The sequence below is a fragment of the Biomphalaria glabrata genome, chromosome 17, assembly GCF_947242115.1.
Source record: "Biomphalaria glabrata chromosome 17, xgBioGlab47.1, whole genome shotgun sequence".
In the NCBI taxonomy this organism is placed as follows: Eukaryota; Metazoa; Mollusca; class Gastropoda; family Planorbidae; genus Biomphalaria; species Biomphalaria glabrata.
The window spans coordinates 19,431,899-19,453,694 of record NC_074727.1 but is presented as its reverse complement, the minus strand read 5'-3'; the positions used below and the strand labels follow the sequence as shown (position 1 = coordinate 19,453,694).

The following is a 21,796-nucleotide window of genomic DNA, read 5'->3' as shown; positions in this document are numbered from 1 at the left end:
AGTATACACGATGAAGACGAGCTTGCAGTGTCTATAAATTAGACATTTTAGAAGCATGTAACATTTAAAAGTAAACGTTTTTAAATAAGCAAAATATGTATTTAAAAAAACAACTTTTCTATAGGGAAGAGCTCCGCACTCACAACTATATCTCTGAATAGTGTAGAAGTTATTTCCCTTGTTCTATATAAAAGAGAATAATAAGGTCCCAATTTTTAATTGACTAATTGGTTAATTTTAAAAAAAAAATGATTATCGTTTCTTACAATATTTATTTATCCCCCCCCCCCCCAAAAAAAAAATAAACAGTAAAAGTTTTTAGGACATTTTTGAAATGTCGTCCAGTTCCCTGTTGTCATAGTTTTTTATTTTTTTTTATTTTTTGAACCCACGAAGAGTTTGCAAGCAAATAGGAGTAATTCTAGATTATAACGAACGTTGCAGACTTGAAAAAGTTGGAAGTAGAATGTAAATAACAAAACAATATAAAAAAATAAAAGTGTTTTGTGTCGATTGGTCAGGATCTGCTATTCATATGCTTGGCTTAATCTCGGTGCGAGAGTTGGCAGTGGGAGGGAAAAAAACAACTCTGTAAAACATTTTGACAAAGCAGACAGTCGAACATAGTTGATAGAAATTTGGTAAAAATCTAACAAAATATTAACACTGCAGTAGAATTATCTCATAACACAATGATATATAGCATAAAGTCAGCGGGTCATATTCTTCTTCTTCTTCTAGCCAGATTTTTTTGGCAGACTGTCAAAAGAAAATAGCGAGCTTGTTTGTTGTTTGTGTTTGTTCAGCACTGCCATACAAAAGTAATTCACCCGCACCATGTGTAGACAAATGACCTAATTGATAAAATGCACGTCACTACTCCGTGCTCAACTTACATCTGTTTATGTGGAGTGTCACCAGAGAATGCTGACTATGTCCTTCAAAACTGCATTCTTCACCAAGATGCCCGAACAAGACACTAGCCCCCAAAACACCCCAATAGAAAGAAAACTGTATGGGGAGCTCCCTGATTTGGAAACCACTGCACAGTTCACCTCATATATTGGTCGAGTCATCTGAACGCTTCAACAAAACAATCAAAACGACAAAGATGAAGAATTCCTGTTCATAAAAGAAAGTTATACAAATGACCATCTCTGCTGTGATAGGCCTACAAACAGGATTGAATTTGATATGATTTACTTTCGGTTGACGAATTATAACAAGTTAAATGTTAAGTATACTTTTGAAAAATGCTAACAATAATATGAATTCAACTTTATTTGATAATGAACCTCATTCACCAATCGTAAACAAACAATATTTAGTCACGCGGTCTTAGTGATAAAGCAGCGAAAAAAAAAACTGTCACGTGACAACCATCATGAATTAAACATGAGATCGTAAATTATATAGAAAAGATAGAGCACCACATGGCTAAATGTTGTTTGTTTACGATTGGTGAATGAGGTCCATTGTGTGCTGTTTTTTCGAGGTGTGCTTTTCGGGGGAGAGCACCGTTCAATCGTTGCCATATCTCTCACTATTTCAAGGCTTATAGCCAATTAATTAACTCGGTACATATTCAATATTAAACAAATTTAACTCATTACGACTTATTAACTAATTTTTTAAATTCATGTATTGTCATAACATTGAACAAATGTGCAAAGTTTAAACTTGATGCGAAGGGGGGGGTGCGCAGTGGGAGAAACAAACGTGCAAAAGATTTGAAACAAATTATTGACGTTGCAGATTTGCAGTACTATTATCTCATAACCATAGACATAGACATAGCATAAATATAGACTGGAAAAAGGAAATAACGTCATGTAACTTGAAAGCATGTATATCTATTGTTGTCGGATTTCCGAATTCTGAAAAGTTGCATGATCTTCAATCTTAGAGATTAAACAAAACTACACTGCTGTATAACGAATGTTCGTTTCATAAAACTCTTTTATCGGGCCAGTCTAAATTTATGTATGTCTATGCTCCTAACACAGTGATACAAGGCCAACAGAGAGCTAGTCATTTCCTGTATGTTCTTTTTCTTCTAGCCAGATTTTTTTTTAATTAGCTGTCAGCTCTTTTGCAGGCTATGCCAAGGAAAAATAGCCTGCTGGTCTTGTTGTTGTTCATCACTGCCATACAGATTGATGTTGGTGATGTTGGGCTGTAGTGGTAAAAGGGTCTGCCTAAGGTGGATTAGGAAGGGGCATTCAAAGAGGATGTGGTTTACGGTTTAATAAGGGCGGGTGCAGTGTCTACAAAAGTTTTCTGCCTAAAGTGGATTTGGAAGGGGCATTAAAAGAGGATGTGGTTTACGGTTTAATAAGGCGGGTGCAGTGTCTACAAAAGTTTTCTGCCTAAGGTGGATTAGGAAGGGGCATTCAAAGAGGATGTGGTTTAAGGTTTAATAAGGGCGGGTGCAGTGTCTACAAAAGTTTTCTGCCTAAGGTGGATTAGGAAGGGGCATTCAAAGAGGGTGTGGTTTACGGTTTAATAAGGCGGGTGCAGTGTCTACAAAAGTTTTCTGCCTAAGGTGGATTAGGAAGGGGCATTCAAAGAGGATGTGGTTTACGGTTTAATAAGGGCGGGTGCAGTGTCTACAAAAGTTTTCTGCCTAAGGTGGATTAGGAAGGGGCATTCAAAGAGGATGTTGTTTACGGTTTAATAAGGGCGGGTGTAGTGTCTACAAAAGTTTTCTGCCTAAGGTGGATTAGGAAGGGGCATTCAAAGAGGATGTGGTTTACGGTTTAATAAGGGCGGGTGCAGTGTCTACAAAAGTTTTCTGCTTAAGGTGGATTAGAATGGAAAATTCAAAGAGGATAAGATTCACAGTATTCATGTCCAGCTGGTAATACAATGCGATTCGGCCCCTCAAAATGTTTTCCCACAGTATCGCATAAAATCTGTTCATACTGACCACTTTGACCACACTGGTCAGGGCGAAGTAAAGGTGATGTAGCTAGAGAAAACTTGGTGGATAATAGATGTGTGTGAACAATGTGTGGATGTGTGAACAATGTGTGGATGTGTAAACAATGTGTGGATGTGTAAACAATGTGGGGATGTGAAAACAATGTGTGGATGTGTAAACAATGTGGGGATGTGTGAACAATGTGGGGATGGGAGAACAATGTGGGGATGGGTGAACAATGTGGGGATGGGAGAACAAAGAGTGGAAGTGTGAACGATGTGGGGATGGGTGAACAATGTTGGGATTTGTGTATAATGTATTGATTTGTGAACAATGTGGGGATGTGTGAACAATGTGTGAGCAATGTGTGGATGTGTGAACAATGTGGGAATGTGTCCGTTTCCTGAATTAATCCTGTATCTAATCTCTTTGTTTTCGATAAGGTTTTTGCATGTGATATTATGGTCTTTCTGTAGCATCTTAATTCCTTTATTACTAGGACCCTGCTCTATAATTCTGCAGTCAGTGTCAATAATTTGCAAGCATATAGGAATAGGCCATGACCAGTCTGATTTTAGTGCTGATTGGAAATTTAAAAAAAGACTTTTAAACACTTCAACTTTGTAAAAAAAAAACACTTTTGTTTTTATACTTAGTACAAGTAGTTGAAGATGGCACAACCATGTAAATATAAAAAAAAAAGTCGCGTGTGACAATTAGCTAAAAAATTAATGTGTCGACTCTTTACTTGACATATGAGTCAGACGTAGTCAATCTGGAAACACTTGTGTACTAATGATTCTAACTGAAAGATATTGAATATAGAATATCAATTTTTGCTAAACAGAGGTTCCCTTAACTCTTCTACCAGTCCCCAGTCCCTATTTCTGACTGTCCTCTATGTCTAGGCTCCAGAGAGCCACGACCCACTTTTTACCAAATTTATATCAACTCACTCTGTCTGTCTGGTACAAAGTTTGTACACATTATTTCTTCCACACCCTATCTCGGATCAAGTTGAAATTTCGGCCAATTATTTCTTTTACCTGACAACACAAGAATCAATAAAAATAAATATTACCAATTTATTCATTAACTATTGGCAATTAATTATTTTGTTTGATTTCTCGAACAATGGCAAGAAGCTTTACTTGACTTAAGTGGTGGTATAAGCTGAGCTAGTCTCATTTATAGGTCGCCGCACTAAAACATAAATATATACATATACAATCTTCTCTTGATATAAGTACCTCTCTAGCAGAAAGGTTAGTACGTCGGCCCAAGGAGACGTGAGCCACGAGTTCAAATTCAGGTCGTTTCCCCCTCCATTTTTTTTTTGTAAATGCTTTTAAAAACCAATTACGGTAACATTCACCCGTATAACCCTTTCTTTCTTCACCCCTCCCCCAATTTTCCCAACTGGTCTAAATAATAGAAAAAAAAGCATGATCTAGCGCTGAACAAAACAATTGAACCGTGTTTCAGAAGAGGATCTATATAAAATTATAACTAATAAAATACGCCCCGTGCAAAAGTTATGACGCTTTAATACTTCTACTTTGAGAACCACTGAGACGAAACGTTTCAAAACTTAGTTTCCATCTCCCAAATTCCACCTTTTTTTTTTTAAGTTTTGATTTGTAAAACAATTCAGTTTCTTGAAAAAATAATTAATCACCAATTTTAATTCGATAATATAGAGTACAATGAACATACACTTCTACTTGTGTGACAGGAAATCTGGACTACCGTAAGTTTACTGGCTATTATTGGCTTTGTTAACTTCATTTTACATATCTGTAAAATGCTAATTTAAATATTATGTAGACTGTAGAAAACTAAAACCATATATAGAACTTGTCAATGTACTAAAGTCCTAGTCAATGTACTACAATCACTATCAATTTATTTTAGGCATATCCTATTATAGGCCTAGTCAATGTACTACAATCATTATCTATTTATTTTAGGCATATCCTATTATAGGCCTAGTTAATGTACTACAATCATTATCTATTTATTTTAGGCATATCCTATTATAGGCCTAGTCAATGTACTACAATCATTATCTATTTATTTTAGGCATATCCTATTATAGGCCTAGTTAATCTAGTATACTCTTGGAACATGAATCCTAGTCAGACCTTATTTAAGGTCTAGTTCATGTATTATATGTCTAATAAGTGTTCTATAGGTCTAGTCTTCTTATCTTATTAAATACAGACGTTACTTCAACAAAGAAGATGATTACGTCCTACGCGTGTTCATTGTCAAATCTACTCATGCATATTAACCAATAACCTAAATTCTGCTAAGTCACTGGTTTTCCATGCTCTAATATCACTGGGGAAGAAGGAGCATGTGTGCATTTTTGTCCCAGCATATGGACCACTCTTTAGGTATATCCTATTATAGAACTATTCAATGTATTATAGGCCTATGTATTATGGGCTTGGTCAATGTATTATAAGCCTAGTCTATGTATTATGGGCCTAGTCATTGTATTATAGGCATCATGGGCGTAGCCAGGATTTTTTTTTCGGGGGGGGGGGGTTTAGGGGGGGGATTTTTTTCTCCCCCCCCCCTCGCGAAAAAAAATATTTGTATATATGTATGTGTGTGTGTGTTCATAATCTTTATTACATTCTGACCCTTCATTCTTTAGGAACACGTTTATTGTACCCTAGAATAGGTTCTTCCTGGAGTTAGTGAAAAAATTGTTGACTCCCCGCCATTGCCAGCAAGGGGCTCTGGGGGAGCTCTGCCGCCAAGCACTATTTCTGGCATAGAATGTCAACAAAATGCATATTCTGAGGTATCTACAGTGCATTTTCCTGCTATTAAAAAGTCTTATTTCAAAAATTTATGTGCTATTTTTACTGACTAAGACCCTGCCGCGCCGTTCGGCGCATTTGCCGTCAAGCTGTTTCCACAAAAATCTGTCACTGGTAATTTCTGAAGCCTCTTCCCACCTGCTCCGAGGACCTCCATGAATGTGTGGCGCCAAGTTGTACTAGGATGTCATCGCAACTCTTATTATGCGTAATTTATTTTGTCGGAGAACATGTCCCGCAAACCTCATGCGACGCTCTGTCACAATTTTACTAAGGGGTTGACTCCCAGTTCGGCATAAGATTTCCTTGATTTAGACCCGATCTCAATAACTAACTCCTTAAATCTGTCTTAGCCATCTTTGTTGAGCCACATTTAGTGTTTTTCAATTTCGGCTGATGACTATTCACTGCATTTTATTAATGGAGCCCCGCCACTGGTAGAAATGTAACCTCTCTTGGATACGCTCTTGGAATTGGATGACTGTAGTTTGCTTTAGATTTTATATCGAAAAGTGAAATTCTATCTTCAAAATCATCTGTTAGAGGATTTAAATTAAAAATCTCAGGACTTTGTTGTTGTTTTTTAAATTCAAAACCCCAATTTAGCTACGATCATAGAATTTGGTAACTGTAGTTTGCTTTAGAGTAATATTGAAGAGGTTTTCCACCTCAAAACGCTATGTAGAGGGATTTTAAACTCAAAACCATCTGGAGGAAAGGAGTTTAAACTCAAAACCCCCAATTCGCTTGGCTACGCTCAAATAATTTTAGTGTGTAATTTGCTTTTTTTTATATTGAAGAGGTATTTTTTAGCATCAAACCCTTGTGAAGGGGGATATGAACTCAAAACCCCTTTCGGCAACGCTCATAGCATTTTGAGTGCGTAATTTGCTTTTTTTTTTTTACATGATGATGTATTTTTTAACTTTAAACCCCGCTGGCGGGGGGTTTAAACTCAAAACCCATATGGCTACGCTCTTAGATTTTAGAGGTGTAATTTGTTTTTTTTTTTTTATTGAAGATGTATTTTTTAGCTTCAAACTCCACTGGAGGGGAGTTTAAACTTAAAACTGAGTCAAAACCTATTTAGCTACGCTCATAACATTTTGAGTGCATAATTTGCTTTTTTTTTTCATATTGAAGAGGGGGTCTATCGTAAATTTTCGTAAAATCTTCCTTAACTATGCACTTGGAATTAGGGGATTATCGTTTGCATTTTTTGTGTGTTTTGTTTTATAGAAGAGGGGGATTTAACTGCAAAAACCCCTGGTAGGGGGGTTTCAAACTTAAAACCACTGGTAGGGGGTTTTAAACTCAAAACCCCCAGTTAGGGGTTTTAATCTCAAAACCCCCTGGTAGGGGTTTTAAACTCTAAACCCCCTGGTAGTGGTTTTAAACTCAAAACCCCATTAGCTGTGCAGGGGCAAGTGATGGTTTAGTATTAAAATCTCACCTAAAATTAACAAAATCAAAGCAAAAAAACATGTCACTTAAGTCCGTTCCCCCCCCCCCCGCAAAGGTAGAGGTTTTAAACTCAAAACCCCTTTGGCTGCGCTGGGGCAAGTGATGGTTTAGTATTAAAATCTTACCTAAAATAAAGAAAATCAAAGCAAAAAATCAGTCACTAAAGTCCGTCTCCCCCCCCCCTCGGGGGATTTCATTTCGGGGGGGGGGTTTGAACCCAACCCCCCCTCCTGGCTACGCCCATGATAGGCATAGTCTATCTATCATTGGCCTAATCGATGTATTATGGGTCTAACCAGTGTATTATGGGTCTAGCCAGTGTATTATGGGCCTATTCTTCCCATAGATGACCTTTTTTTTTTAAAGTATTTTTAGCGTGTTTTTAGAATGGGGTTAGTGAAAACAGATAGTGTAAGAGAGATGAAAAGATTGACATAGAATAGTTTAGACATAATAGTGTAATCGTTAAAGCTTCTATGTATAAACGTTTTATTTTTCAACTATAAAAGGTTAGGTGACTGAGTGGTAAAGTGCTGGCTTCCGAACCGAGGGGTTGCGGGTTCGACTCCTGGAGAAATCTGGGATTTAAAATTTAGGGATCCTTAGGGCGTCTTTGAGTCCACCCAGCTCTACCCAGGGGTACCTGAGATTAGTTGGGGGAAAACAAAGGCGTTTGGCCGTTGTGCTAGCCACATGCCATTCTCGTTAGCCGTGGGCCACAGAAAAAAATGACCTTCACATTATCTGCCCCATAGGTAGCATGGTCAGAAATGGGAACTTTATTACATAAAAAGCTTAATTAGTTTCTACACTACACAACTTTCAGATCAATTATTATTAACATGGCGAACTACTAGAGAATTTCAGATATGTTTGAAGAACAATAAATAACTAGCTTTTTAATGTGTCTGGTTCACATAACAACGGAAGGGCTGATAAACTATGTTGTCTTTAAATTATATGATCATTATTTATTTTTTTTTTACTTACAGCACTGCTGAGTCGAACTTTCTAAGCTCTTCGTTTGAACCTTAATTTGTTGTTTCATTTAGTTGGCAACATGGAAATTTAGTTTAGCGTCCTTGACATTGTGTTACGTTTGTGGTGAAAATCGCAATAGAAAAGATAAAGTAGTACTCTTTTTCTTTTCAGAATACAATTAATTAAACAAAAGTAAAACAGGCTGACTGAGACTATAAGAGTCCAGCAGAAAAACATGAACTCCTCCTACAATATGTCTGACCATTCGACCGTGCTACAGTTTCAGCATCACTCTGTATTGAGCTCTATGCAGGCTTTGGTCAACGTCTCCAATAATATGAGTGAAAACTTGACCATCCTGACGTTGCTCCAGAACCAGTCTACGCTGACCTTCATTCCGGCCATGGTCTGCCTGGCATTGCTCTCTGTTGTTGGGATAATCGGGAATTCCCTAGTGCTCTTTGTGTACTGGAGAAAGTTTTCCCGGACCGCCATGGGCGTACTTATCATGGAGATAGCTGTGTATGATTTTCTCACAAACACAGTAGTCATACCTGGTGAGTAGAGTTTTTGCCTCCTTGGTAAGAGGAATAGCCACAGAGCTTAACCCCTGGGGTAGTGCATATTCGCTTGTGGATTAAAAGAAAAATTGCAGACGTCATCAAACTTTCTATAAATATCATCAACTTGTAGGTATGATCATGGTTGGCTAGGGGCATTATCATGGTAGGCTAGGGGCATTATCATGGTAGGCTAAGGGCATTATTATGATAGGCTAGGGCCCTTATCAGGATAGGCTAGGGGCATTATCATGATTGGCTAGGGGCTTTATCATGGTAGGCTAGGGCTTATCATGATTGGCTATTGGGCATTATCATGATAGGTTAAGGGCATTATCATGATAGGCTACGGGCATTATCATGGTAGGCTACGGGCATTATCAAAGGGGTGGGGGAAGGGAGGTAATAAGGCATCAGAAAACTTTTTCTATATAATTGTTCGTTTTAATGGAATTTTGAAATACATCACTTTGTTGTATTTATGTATGTATGTATAAAAATTAAACATTGTACGTACATGTTATTATTTCTTTATAATAGTAAAGTATCTATTAATCTTTCTTAATATAGGCTCATGTATCTTTCTTTTGAGAGTGTATTTGTATTTTCCTTTTGTCTGTTGGAATTATTATTGAAATATATACTCATATTATACACCCAATGTATATAGTTGCAGTTATCCATTTGATTTTATATGTTGTCTGCTAAACGTATGATTAAGCCTGCATATCGTCTGCTAAACATTTTTTTTAGCCTATATATCGTCTGCTAAACGTATGGTTTAGTTTATAGTACTCCAAACGGTCTATCGTCTGCTAAACTTAACATTTATGTAGCGTATCCCGTATATTGGTGTATATTGTTATCTGTTAAATGTATACATTGTTTGCTAAACGTATTATTTATATACCGCTTGTTAAATGTATGACTTATTTATGGTAGATGATACGTCGTCTGCTAAACTATATTATGTTGCAGGGGAGATATACGATATGTTCCACCAGTGGGACTTTGAGTTTGCCGCCCTCTGTAAGGCTCGGAAATTATTTAATGTCACAACTACATTGGCGTCTGCAATCACACTGGTAGCCATCGGTGTCACGAGGTAAAACTTTGTGTCACGTGATCTGTAGTTGTGTGTGTGTGTGTGTGTGGAAATGACCAAAACGTAACACCATACTTTATTTCGACTGCAAGGCAGACAACGCTATTTTGGCTATGTAAAAAACAATCATGTTGGGTCTTCATTAGCAATACTCTAGAATTTTACGCCTTTGGAGAATATCTTATTCCTTTGTGAAATCTAATGCATACAAGTATTGTGGAATCTTGAAATTTCTTGCTCCTATTTTTAAAAGTTTGTAAAGGGCTTTGATCAACAGTTCTTGAATAGACTATGATATGCATAAGCTAATAGGACATTTTAATTTGTCATTCTGTAAACTGTAATTCTGTCTCATTGTTCAACCAGTATATTCAGATATTGATGAATTTATTATTAATTTTTTACTTTTGTTTTGTTCCAGGTATAAAAGAATATGTCAGCCTCTAAGAAAACAAGTAACGATAACTCAGGTTTACATCGGCACAACCTTTATTGTGTTTGTCTCCCTTACCTCCTCTTTTCCATTCGCTCTCCTTCACGGCAGACGCACCAGAAACACCTCTGTCTCTGGCGTGATGGGGTACTCTTGCGACGTGGATGACGCCTATGCTGGCACTATATGGCCCATAGTCAACTCGATCTTCTTCGTGGCGGTCTACGCACTAGGCAGCGGCATGATAGTTGTGCTGTACGGTATGATCTGGTCCAAGGCGTGGAGGCACCGGACATCCATGACTAGAAACATGAGCAGAAGTGCCAGCGATTCCAATCTTCTGAGAAAGCTGTCAGCTGAAGGTTCTTGCTCAGTGTCTTCCTCCAATCGCCGTAGAAACAAGCGGCTTTCAAGGTCACTCCAGGCGCTGAACCGCGAACTGTGTCAGAGAGAAGACACCAGTAACCTTTACACACCGGAAACAGTCGATCAGAGCACTTCCTGCGCCACTTTACACATCGACCTTGCTAGCGACTCCACGCAAGGCATCGAAACCGAGGCTCACAACCGAAGCGCTGAGAAAACCCGCAAGGCTAGTGATGTATTCACAAATTTACTTATTAACATCCGGAGACGCTATTCTGAAACCACTTATCGTAAGGAAAACACACTTGAAACCTCAAGGTGTCACTTCAGACGAGAAACCTCCTCTGCCAACTCGACCTTAGTGTCCCTCAAACCAAGCCAGAAGTTAAACACAAGCGTTTCCCGCGAAAACTCAATGTCAGATATCCACGCCCTAAATAACTTGGATGTCAGCTTCCAAATTCAACGCATAAGTTTAAGTAACAGGAGATTCTTGGTCAAGCCTAAACGCGTTCATGGCCGAGCCTCGGAAAGATTCTCCTCCCGCTCGGTTCGGAGAAAGCGTCAACGAAATTTCGGGCGCACCTCGTGCATGCTCCTGATCATCAGCGTGGTGTTCATCCTCAGCTATCTGCCATTTACCTGCCTGCAGGCTTTTAAGAACATCGCCCCTGAGATGTACCAGGAGTTGGAAGGAACAGGCTTGGCCTTGTTTCACCTCTTCTATCGATCCTACCTTGTGAATAGCGCGTCCAATGCTGTTATTTATAGCCTGTGTGACCTGCGATTCAGACAGGAGACAATAAAACTCTTCAAGAAATCATAGATTAAAAACTTATGTATATTATTTAAAGGTTAAATTGGTAGATACAAGATGTCAACAACTAATTCTGTTCGGTCTTACAGACAATTTGAGACCCTGTTATGACAGAGTTTGGAGAATTATGAGTTAAGAGATAAATAGGATCCTTGTGAGGTCTTCACTGTGTATCAAAAACAGGGGATCTTCACGTGTAATGGATGTAACCGTGGTACAACTGGCAAGCTAGTAACACGAAATACTCACCTTTCCCTTAACCTGTCATCTATCTCTTAGTCTGTTGGCCAGTCAACCGTCTTTCTCTGTTCCTCTCTGTCATTTACCTTTAATAGAATTTCATTCACTGACAGGCCTGTCTATTCTTTGATGTTGTCTTCCCATCGCTTTCTCTGTCTGTCTCTTCTTCTTCTTCCTGGTAATATTTCCTGAAGGAAGGAAGGTCTTTGCGAGAACTGAGGGCCATAGAGTCTGAGTTTACGTTTTTTTGACGGTTAGCAGGCCATCGTGGGGTCCATTTGCTGTATTAATCCTGTCTCTCGTCTCTTCATTTGTGATGTGGTCTTTGCACGTGACACCTAGGATCTTTCTGTAGCATCTTAGTTCCATTGCTAGGATCTTTCTGTAGCATCTTAGTTCCATTGCTAGGATCTTTCTGTAGCATCTTAGTTCCATTGCTAGGATCTTTCTGTAGCATCTTAGTTCCATTGCTAGGATCTTTCTGTAGCATCTTAGTTCCATTGCTAGGATCCTCTTCTCGAGATCTGCTGTCAGCGTCCAAGACTTGCAAGCATATAAAATGTGACCGTGACCAGGGAGCGCATCAGTCTGATTTGAGTGTCGAGGGCTAGATTGTTTTGAGTACTTCCCTACAGATATTAAATGCTAGGATTTTTATTTCCCTTTTTTTTTTTAATTTCGTAAGTGCAATGATTCAATCTTTTTTCGCTTACGCGTTTGTAAATGTTAATACTACGATTTGTTGATGTTGAATGTAACACACAATTGTTTATTATCTATCAAGAGTTTATAGTTAAACTTTTCAAAAGAAGAAAATAGCGGGTCTTTCACAACCAGATTATGACAAATACGACTTCGTTATTAGACTTTAGGCGCTATTGTCAGCTTGATTCAAAAACTAAGTTTTAATGAAAAAAAAGAGAGCAGATTTTGTTGTCTTTAAAGATAAAGTAAAAACAGCAAAAAAAAAATAAAAAAATAAACCGACAGTTGACCCACATTTATTGTGTCCTTTATTTCAAACAGTTTCCGTTTCGTAAAACTAAAAAGTCAAGATGACCGAACCAAAAAAGTATTTGTGTGCGGAAAAATTTCCGCATAAGTCACTTCTCATGTTATGGTATTCTAATAAAAAGGCTTGTCTTCGAGTCTGAAGATTAATGAGGAATCGAGTATTTCAAGTGACTACGCAGCCCCATCTGCGACCTACAAATTTTGCCACATGCATCGCATGTATAACTATTGTCCGCCATTGGTCGATTCAGATTCTCTTTTCGCCGTCTGCGCCTGTCCTCGGCAGCGGATTTTCTTTTGGCCTCAAATGTTTATCCCGCGGCACTTGTAAGTGACTTCCAGCTGTCTCGTTCTGAAGTCCCCTGCAACCAGGTTCTCTCTTCTATGTCAGTTCAAGTAAGTTGGATGGTTTTTAAATCGTTTCAGTGGGGCACCTCTGTTTTGTCGGCCACCTTTCAGCACACCAAAATGGATTGCTTTTGGCATATGGCATATGTTCGACCCCCATGCGGGATACGTGCTCTGCCCAAAAGCGCAACTGTCAGATCATAAGAGGTCCCTCTATACTTTCCATACCGGCGTTCTCAAGGACATCGCTGTTTGTAGTGCGGTCTTGCCACCGTATGTCCATGATGGAGCGCAAGCATAATTGGTGAAAGCGTTCTTAGTTGCTTTCTGTGTAATACCCATGTCTCATATCCATATAGAGGGGTTGATAGAACCACTCCTAGCAATATGCGGTACTATAAATGACCTCATACATACATATTTCTTTATGTAAGGTACCAACATTGTTGCTGTAAACCAGTGATGCCCAATCTAATTCGACCCGCGGGCCATTTTTATTTCCGACAATCGTGTCGCGGGCCACATGAAAAAAAAAAGTCGGCCTAAAAAAACGATATTAACTTGAAACCCGTAGATCCTGTGCTTCATTAATTAATGGGATATTTGAAATGTATCTTTTTTTCCCCGCGTCAGAAGATGGCTTTATTTCTCTACTTAAAATATCAGCAAGATTGGGCTTCATTCCTCTACTTAGAGCAACATTGTAGCTAGCTTTACAACCGAGTCATTTTCCTGTCTCTCTTTTTGGTAAATATTCCCATCAATCCTCCAATTTCTAGGCTTAGTTTAACAATCTTTTATTCGCGGCTCAAGCCAAGAATGCCGTCATATTTGTTTCATAATGTCGTTTATATGTTGTTGTTTTATTTTAAATAGCCACACCTTCTCTATAAAAAAAATATGTTGGCTTATTATCATGTTCCACAAAAAAGAAAAGAACCGTGTCACTTTTCCTGGTAGAAAACGTACATTCTACACTCAGATACCTATTTCATAAACGCACAAATGTTAAATGTGATGGAACTTATCACCAGGAGAAAAATCGAGGGCCCTAAGCCCCTAACGTAAGTAAAGATACATTTGTACAATTTTTTTTGGAAATTGGGGGGATTTTCTACACATTGTACCGACATTTCGGTGGGCCGTACTTTGGGCATCACTGCTGTAAACTGTTTGATTCAATGTCTTTACTGGTCTACACTGAAATATATATCTTTAACATTTTTTAACAAATGTATTTATGATTACTGTAAACATATTTAAAAAAACAAAAAAGATAAACTTCATTCTGGTACAACAAATCTATATACGCCTCTGATGATGAACTAAAAGTCAATTAACAATCGTTATCATTTCAATCTAAAACTATTTAGCATTTTGTTTGTCTGGCATTTTTTTTTTCACATTAACCAACAGAATACAATTTTTAACAAGATTATTTTTGTGTTTATTGTCCATATATAATGATTATTATCATACTAAACTAAACACAATTTGACATCGTTAGTGAATGAACATTTAAAAAAAGAAAATCTTTTAAATTCTGTTTGGGTCATTTTTAGTCCCACAACTTATAATATAACTTATAATGCAGTAACCTAGCTCCGGGGTCGGCAACCTGCGGCTCGAGAGCCACATGCGGCTCTTTGGATGTGAAGCTGCGGCTCTTTCGTTCCATACGTAAATATTATTTATTTTATCGAAATTTTTTTTTTCAAAAAGTTCTGAATCGTTTAACGAGGATTAGGCACTGATTCTATCTTCAGCCACTTGTACTCGCTTTTCACCACACCCCCACCCCCATTACACGCGTCGTCACTGTAATCATTCCGTCGGAAGCTCTTGAATGACGCCGTCGTCCGATGCTTCTATGTACGCTTTAATTCGCTTTTGGCTGTGACGTATAGTTTATTGTTTCAGGTAAATGAGTTAGAAGCGAATTATCTTCTCAAAGTTAGAAACAATCTATAAGTAATGCTGATCTGGGTTGGGTACCAGTACGTACCACTAGAAATTGCACAAAAAGGCAAACCATTTACATATGGTATGTCAAAGATTGCTTTATAGGTGCATCTGGAAAACATTTTCATGATTTCGAAAAAAAAAATTGAAAAAAAAATCAAAGCTAAAACAGTATAAGATAAAATAGCTCAAATGTCTTTAAATGTAACATATTTGCAGGTGGAAGATATTCAATATTCTTCTGTCTTGTCACTTGCTATAGTTGAATTGGCAACATAAAAGACACGGATAAGTTGACTTTTTTGTCATGTATGTCTTCCCAAGTTCCAAAAGAAGAACTTGGATTGCTACCGCTCTGGAGACAAACTAGAGGGGATGATAGAGCGTATGCCGAGGAAAAATACCTTGAAGACATTAAAATCGTTTAAAAAACAACTGATTGAGCCAGACAGGAAAAAATAAAGGAGCAACTACAATTCTTCGAAGCAAAATAAATTGCAAAATTCTTACGTTTCACCAAGAAGAGCTTTTTGACCAAACGATTCAGACCGAAATAGTTAAGGTCATAAGTTCGGTAATCAAGATTGTTAATAGCATCTTGTCAAAAGCACTTAACCATCGTCAGTTTAAAGAATTCTTAAGCGAAATGGAAACTCCGTATTCCGATCTCCTTCACAAATAAAGTGTGTGATGGCTTTCCAAAGGTAAGGTGTTGAAACGTTTTGGTTTGTGCTTGAGTGAATTAAATACATTCCTAAATGAAAAAAGACATTTATCACCCTGAATTAGAGAACGACAAAAGGTTGCAAAACTTTTAACTTTACATAACACCGAAATTAAATGAGCTGAATGTTAAACCACAAAGAAATGGAAACCCAGCCGATGTTTGGGTAGAAGATTAGGCTTCTTTTGAAAAAAAAAAATATTATTGCAGAAGAGCGGTAAGTTACTTTTTTATTAAATGTCTAAAGAACTATCGCGATAATATCGGTGCAACTGTTGACACGAATTACTTCAGCACAGTTACAAAAAATAAATAGTTCAAATATGAATTTGTTGACAGTTTTCTATGACAGTTATGAAGAATTACAAACTAACAAAATCATTCTAGCATTACTAGTAAATCAACACATATAGTATCGAAATCCACATTGATCCATTTGAAATTGATAATGGATTTCTAGAAATGCCATTGATTGAAAGTAAAACTTTGTGAGGTTGAAAATTTAAAGAGTTGAAAAGCAAGTTGGAAGAGTTGAAAGTCCAGAAATGCATGTAAGTAACGCAACAAGAAAAATGCCGCGAGTTGATTCGGCGCAAGGAATAATCTTCCAGTTTGCAACATTGAGGTGAAGAAGTTCGAGTGCTATATTCGGAGCTACATATTCGTCCGAGCAAGCGTTCTCTTGCATGATATTATTAAAAGTAAGAAGCCAACAAACAAATGAAAATTTAGAGTCGTGTTTGAAACTAAAAACAACAAGTTATGAGCCAAATGTATACAAAATTTCTAAAACCAAAGCCATTCATTGAATTTGTTTGCTTAATTGCTTGTTATTGAAGTACAAGTTAGTGTTACTAATGCATGTTTAACTGCTCTATTTGCTACCAACATAAACAAAACAATGATCTAATAATGCCATATATATATATCTTATCTACTTTTGCTGTGAAAGCACTAGTTATATATGAATACATATATATTTTGTCTTTTGAAAAAAAAAAAAAAATTTTCATTAAAAAATTAGTAATGTGAGTACTACGTATTGTTGGCAAGAAAAAAAACGCTGTGGCTCTTTAAAATTTAAAAATTTTGTAAATTGTAATTTTTGGCTCTTTCGACTCTAAAGGTTGCCGACCCCTGACCTAGCTGTGTACATTCCTAAAACCATTTCCCATGTTATATTATGTATTGAAAAAGTTATTGTTTTATCTTACGGTGGTATTAATTAGCATATTTTTAAAATTTCCTCTTTTAAATGTTACCTGCTTCCCATGATTAATGAAGGTATCATGTGGCCAGCACAGCCGCCCTAAAGATCTTAAAATTCAAAATCCAAAGTCTTCATTGATAGTTCGAACCTAGGACCTAGGGTTCGGAAGCTAAGCGCTTTAACACTCAGCCACCTCGCCTCCAGTTAAGATATACACGAGTTATTTCCCATTATTTTCATTTCATAAAGAAATAAAATAAAAAAATAAAAAAAGTTAAGTTCAAAAATGGTAATTATAATAATATAAAGAGAATAACTTTGAGACTGAAGAGTTGGCAACATGAACTAAGATGAATTTCCCCAAGTTGACACTTAGTCTCATGGCAATAAAACTCTAACAACTGCGCATGTCCTCTCTAAAGGAATGTATCTTCCCTTCGACTATTTATTAATCTCGATAAAAACTGGGATTTTGAAATTCAACATTTTCAACACGCCCCTGGGTTCTTCTCCAATTAAGATCCTTAGAGCGCAACGAAAGGGGCACCTTTAATGTACACTTACACCTTTAATTTAAAGTCTAGAGGGACCTCCTATAGTCCGACAGCTACACTGGGAAGGGCAAGTATCCCGTATGTGGGACGAATTAATGCCGAAAGCAATCTCTTATGGTGAGCTGAAAGGTGGTCGACGTAACGGAGGTGCCCCACGATAACGCTTTAAAGATCCGATTCGGCGACAACTTGCTATAACTCACATGGAAGAGAGAACCTGGCTGGTGGTGGCTTCGAAACGAGACAGCTGGAGATCAGCTACAAAGCACGCGGGATACACATTTGAGGCCAAAAAAGAAATCCACTGTCAAGAACAGGCATAGAGGTGAAAAGAAAATCTTAATCGACCACCGGTGGACCATGGTTATGTCTGCGATGGTTGTGGCAAAATATGCAGGTCGCAGCTGGGGCTGCGTAGCCAATGTAAATACTCCAAGACGCAAGCCTTATTATTATTATTATTATACGCAAACAACTGTACTACTTTTAAAAAAATCAAATGATGTATACATGAACTGTGCGTGTAGAAGGAAGGGTTAGGGTTAGCGCTATCTAGCAGTTTCAGAGTTTCAATATAAAGATAATGAAGTAACAATTTATACATAACATGAATCATAGGCATATATATTGTCTGTGATATTATTATACAAAGTTGTATACTACAAGACCTCTGGAATTGAAATAACAAAATAAAGCAAAAACCCAGTAGAATTTCACCTTTCCATAATAAAAAGAGTAGAAAAAAAATAAGGATTACAATTCAAAATTATAAATATTCAAATTTGTCATTATAATAATGACTAATTGGTAATCTAAAAGAAAAAATATATACCACAAATACAGTGTATCACAAAAGAATATATTTGTGAAAGACACTGAAATAATTTCCGTGGAAATATTTAACAAGTATACAATGGACGGTATTATATAATGTAAAAAAAAATGTCTTTTGTATGATTTAGATGGTTTCATTCTTGCTTTATGAGAGTTCTGCTATTGTTTCTTCAAGTATCTAATAATTAAGCTTGATCTACATTTTAGCTGGCATACGTCTAGATTTTAGTTGGCATACATCTAGATTTTAGTTGGCATACATCTAGATTTTAGTTGGCATACATCTAGATTTTAGTTGGCATACATCTAGATTTTAGTTGGCATGTGTCTTGATTTTAGTTGGCATACGTCTAGATTCAAGTTAATGTATTATAATTCTTTAACAAAAAGGTTTCAGCAACACATTTATTTTAATATCGTTCATTAACATAATCTCAGAACTTTAAAAAAAAATTCTTAAATTAACCTTTTTATTAAGCGTTTTGGTCTATTCTCCTTTGAAACAAAATTAATAAATAACCTTTTTTTTTTTGGCTTCGATTGGATGGCGCCTTTTTATCCTGTGAGATTTAAATGCACTTCTGGAGTATAAGTTCGAATAATTTGTATCTAAAAAAAAATGATATTATAGATACTAGGAGTGCACCGGATATTCGCTCTGGCTCCGGACGAATATCCGGCCATATCCTGCTCCGGTCGAATATCAACAAGTAGCCTACTATCCGTTGCAGCCCTACTATACTACACTATGCTAAATGCTATACTAAAGTCTACTGTGCTACGTGAGTTACGGCCTACCACGAAGCTCTGGAGAGCATCACCCTTACAACTATAGAGAACACGAGGCATGAAAAAAAAATCCCAAACTTTTAAGATGAAAATTAACAAGAAAAACATAAAAAATACTTTTCTTTATTAAGACAACTTAGAAAGCCATTGTTTTTTTCTTTTAAAAATAATGTTTGTAAGATTAAAAACCAATGGAAAATTTCTCTTTTCTCAGCGATATAAATCAATTGTTAAATTTCCAGGAGAAATCCACTCATAATCACAGTCCAGGTTTCACCCTGGTTCCACCCACCCTGGTTCCTCCATGAAGTTCTGACCAATACTTGAATAGAGGTATTATAAAAAGGACAACATGTTTAGCTCAGCTCAAGCTAGGGACGGCCGAGAACGGAGCTGGATAGATCGTATATTGCAGTAACTAGAAAACACTATGGACTCAATGAATGAACACGGCGATGAAAGCGTGGCAGTCATTGGTTACCAGTGAGGCTGCCGGGATGTCTTAAATGTTAATCATAAAGCGAAGCCGATAACCGGCACCTCTGGCGAAGGTTCACAAAGTTTTTCACTGCTGCGCAATATGCAAAATATGCTAATTAAAGAGAAAGTCTGATTAATGCCATCATATTCTTTTTTACTCTTGTAGTTCACGCGCTCAATAAAGAAAACAAAATATGTTAGAACCAATAACATAAAAAGGTTTTCTAGAATGGACCTCATTCACAAATCGTAAATAAACACATTTAGCAACGTCATAATATTGATAAAACAATGAAAAATATGCATCATGTGACAGCCACTATAGATTATCTTAATTTGTATAGAAGATATATAGAATCACGTGGGTAAATGTTGTTTGTTTACGATTGGTGAATGAGGTCCATTATTACACATTTAAATATTAGTAGTTATATTTTAATAATACCACATATTCATATACAATGAACATCAGGTATTTGTAACAATAAAAATGTTCAAACATAGCAATGTTTAAATATGCTCTAGTCATGAAAATAGAACTTCTATCAGATAGCATTAAGTGGTTTATTCAGCCATATTGGCCTTAATCTACCTCGAATGTCAGAGATTAACTCGTGAAATAACTTCATTGGCATGAAGGGAAGTAATAAAACAATAAGATTGTGTCAACATCGAAGGGACGTAACATGATCACATGAAAATTCAGTCTCATTGAAATGATTAATGAGCCCAAAGCTTTTAATTATGTTTTAAAACTTTCAAGATATAAGTGGCAATCACCGGGGATTGGGAATACATAATTTAGGTTTGATAATATAAATAATTTGCCAGTTCCTTTGCAATTAAAGAAATATAACGTTTGATGTGTAACTTTTACTACAATCACAAACTATCTATGGGTAAGATAAATACTAGAAAAATATTTTACACAATCCATATTGAGTCATGTACTAGGGTCAAAGGTTATCAGTCCACGATTTCATCATTTCCAATCAAGAATTATGCACATTTCAAAGGTTGTCCATTTTTTTTTCACCATTTCAAATCTCAAAATATGGAGTCAACTGTTGTCCATATATATACAATCAAATCAAGGGCTGTCCACTTTCAACCTCTTCGAGTTAAGGGTTGTCCATTTTTACATTATTTTAAATTTCAACATTAAGAGTCAACTGTTGTTCGCCTATATACAATCAAATCAAAGGTTGTCCACTTTTAACTTCTTCGAGTTAAGGGTTGTCCACTTGTCTTCTTAGCTGTCACTTGTCGCTTCGGTAGATCAACTTTACCTTTGGAAGACGCCCCAGTGGGAGACGATTTAGCAGGGCGAGTAAACTCCCTCTCAACCTGCGCCCTTTTTGCTTTGGTGATTGAAATGTGCTTTGGGGTGCTGAGTACATCCCAAACGTTGGATTTTCTGTGGAGGAGAATGAAATAAAGACAACGTCAATTTGGTTCAGGTCTAAAAATGACACGTTTGGCAGCACTCGGAGACTAGCGCTATGAAGAGAAGGAGAAGAACTTAATACTGTCAAACAGGCTAGCTTGTGGTAAGGACTTGAACAAACTTCATCTGACGTGACTAACATCTGATTCGAAAATTCAAGCATACATCCCAAAACCAAGGAGGAGAGATTTATCCAGTATCTGATTATGCTTAATAGTAAAATTCAATTACTAAAATTTTCAAATTATTAAATTTCTTGTTATAATGACCTAATCACTACAATGTACTGTTATTCGAAGTGTGGACAAATAATGACACAAACAACGATGCTAGATTTCAGACACGATGTCATGGTAATGAATAGCATGTTACAGTTTCAATTTCTTTATATTACAGAAAAAAATGCGAAAAATAGTTCATCCCAATTTTGATGTTTTGATGTACCATATGCCATTTAACATAATAATATTGCTAAATGCCTAGAAACAGACATGGGCATATATATTGTTAGAGTTTTATATTGTTTTATATTTGTTTCATGTTTTAAGGTCTTAATTTAATTCATGCCTTTAATGTAGGCCTACTTCTGTTTGTTGTATGTTTGTTTCATGTTTGTACGTTGTATGTTGGTTTCCTTTTTGTTAGTCGTATGATATTTTCTGTGTGATTGTTATATTTGTTTTTGGAATGTTTGACATGTTATTTTTTTAT

The 21,796-nt window shown here is 36.7% G+C and overlaps 2 protein-coding genes across 6 annotated transcripts in view; one reads left to right on the top strand and one right to left on the bottom strand.

Annotated features, from left to right (window-relative positions):
* Positions 1–4,548: 4,548 nt before the first annotated feature.
* LOC106056575 (uncharacterized) lies at positions 4,549–14,523 on the top strand. Its single transcript, XM_056015665.1, has 4 exons — positions 4,549–4,673; positions 8,374–8,759; positions 9,741–9,867; positions 10,289–14,523. Exons 2-4 carry the CDS (start codon positions 8,438–8,440, stop codon positions 11,490–11,492), a joined length of 1,653 nt encoding a protein of 550 aa, XP_055871640.1. The 5' UTR covers positions 4,549–4,673; positions 8,374–8,437; the 3' UTR covers positions 11,493–14,523.
* The window catches only part of LOC106060225 (uncharacterized), a 65,656-nt gene continuing 58,204 nt past the window's right edge, over positions 14,345–21,796 (bottom strand). For all 5 annotated transcript variants that reach the window (XM_056015667.1, XM_056015671.1, XM_056015669.1 and 2 more), the window contains one exon: positions 14,345–21,055. In XM_056015667.1, coding sequence (XP_055871642.1) covers positions 20,854–21,055 — 202 coding nt within the window. In that variant the 3' untranslated portion in view covers positions 14,345–20,853. The remainder of the gene's footprint in view (positions 21,056–21,796) is intronic.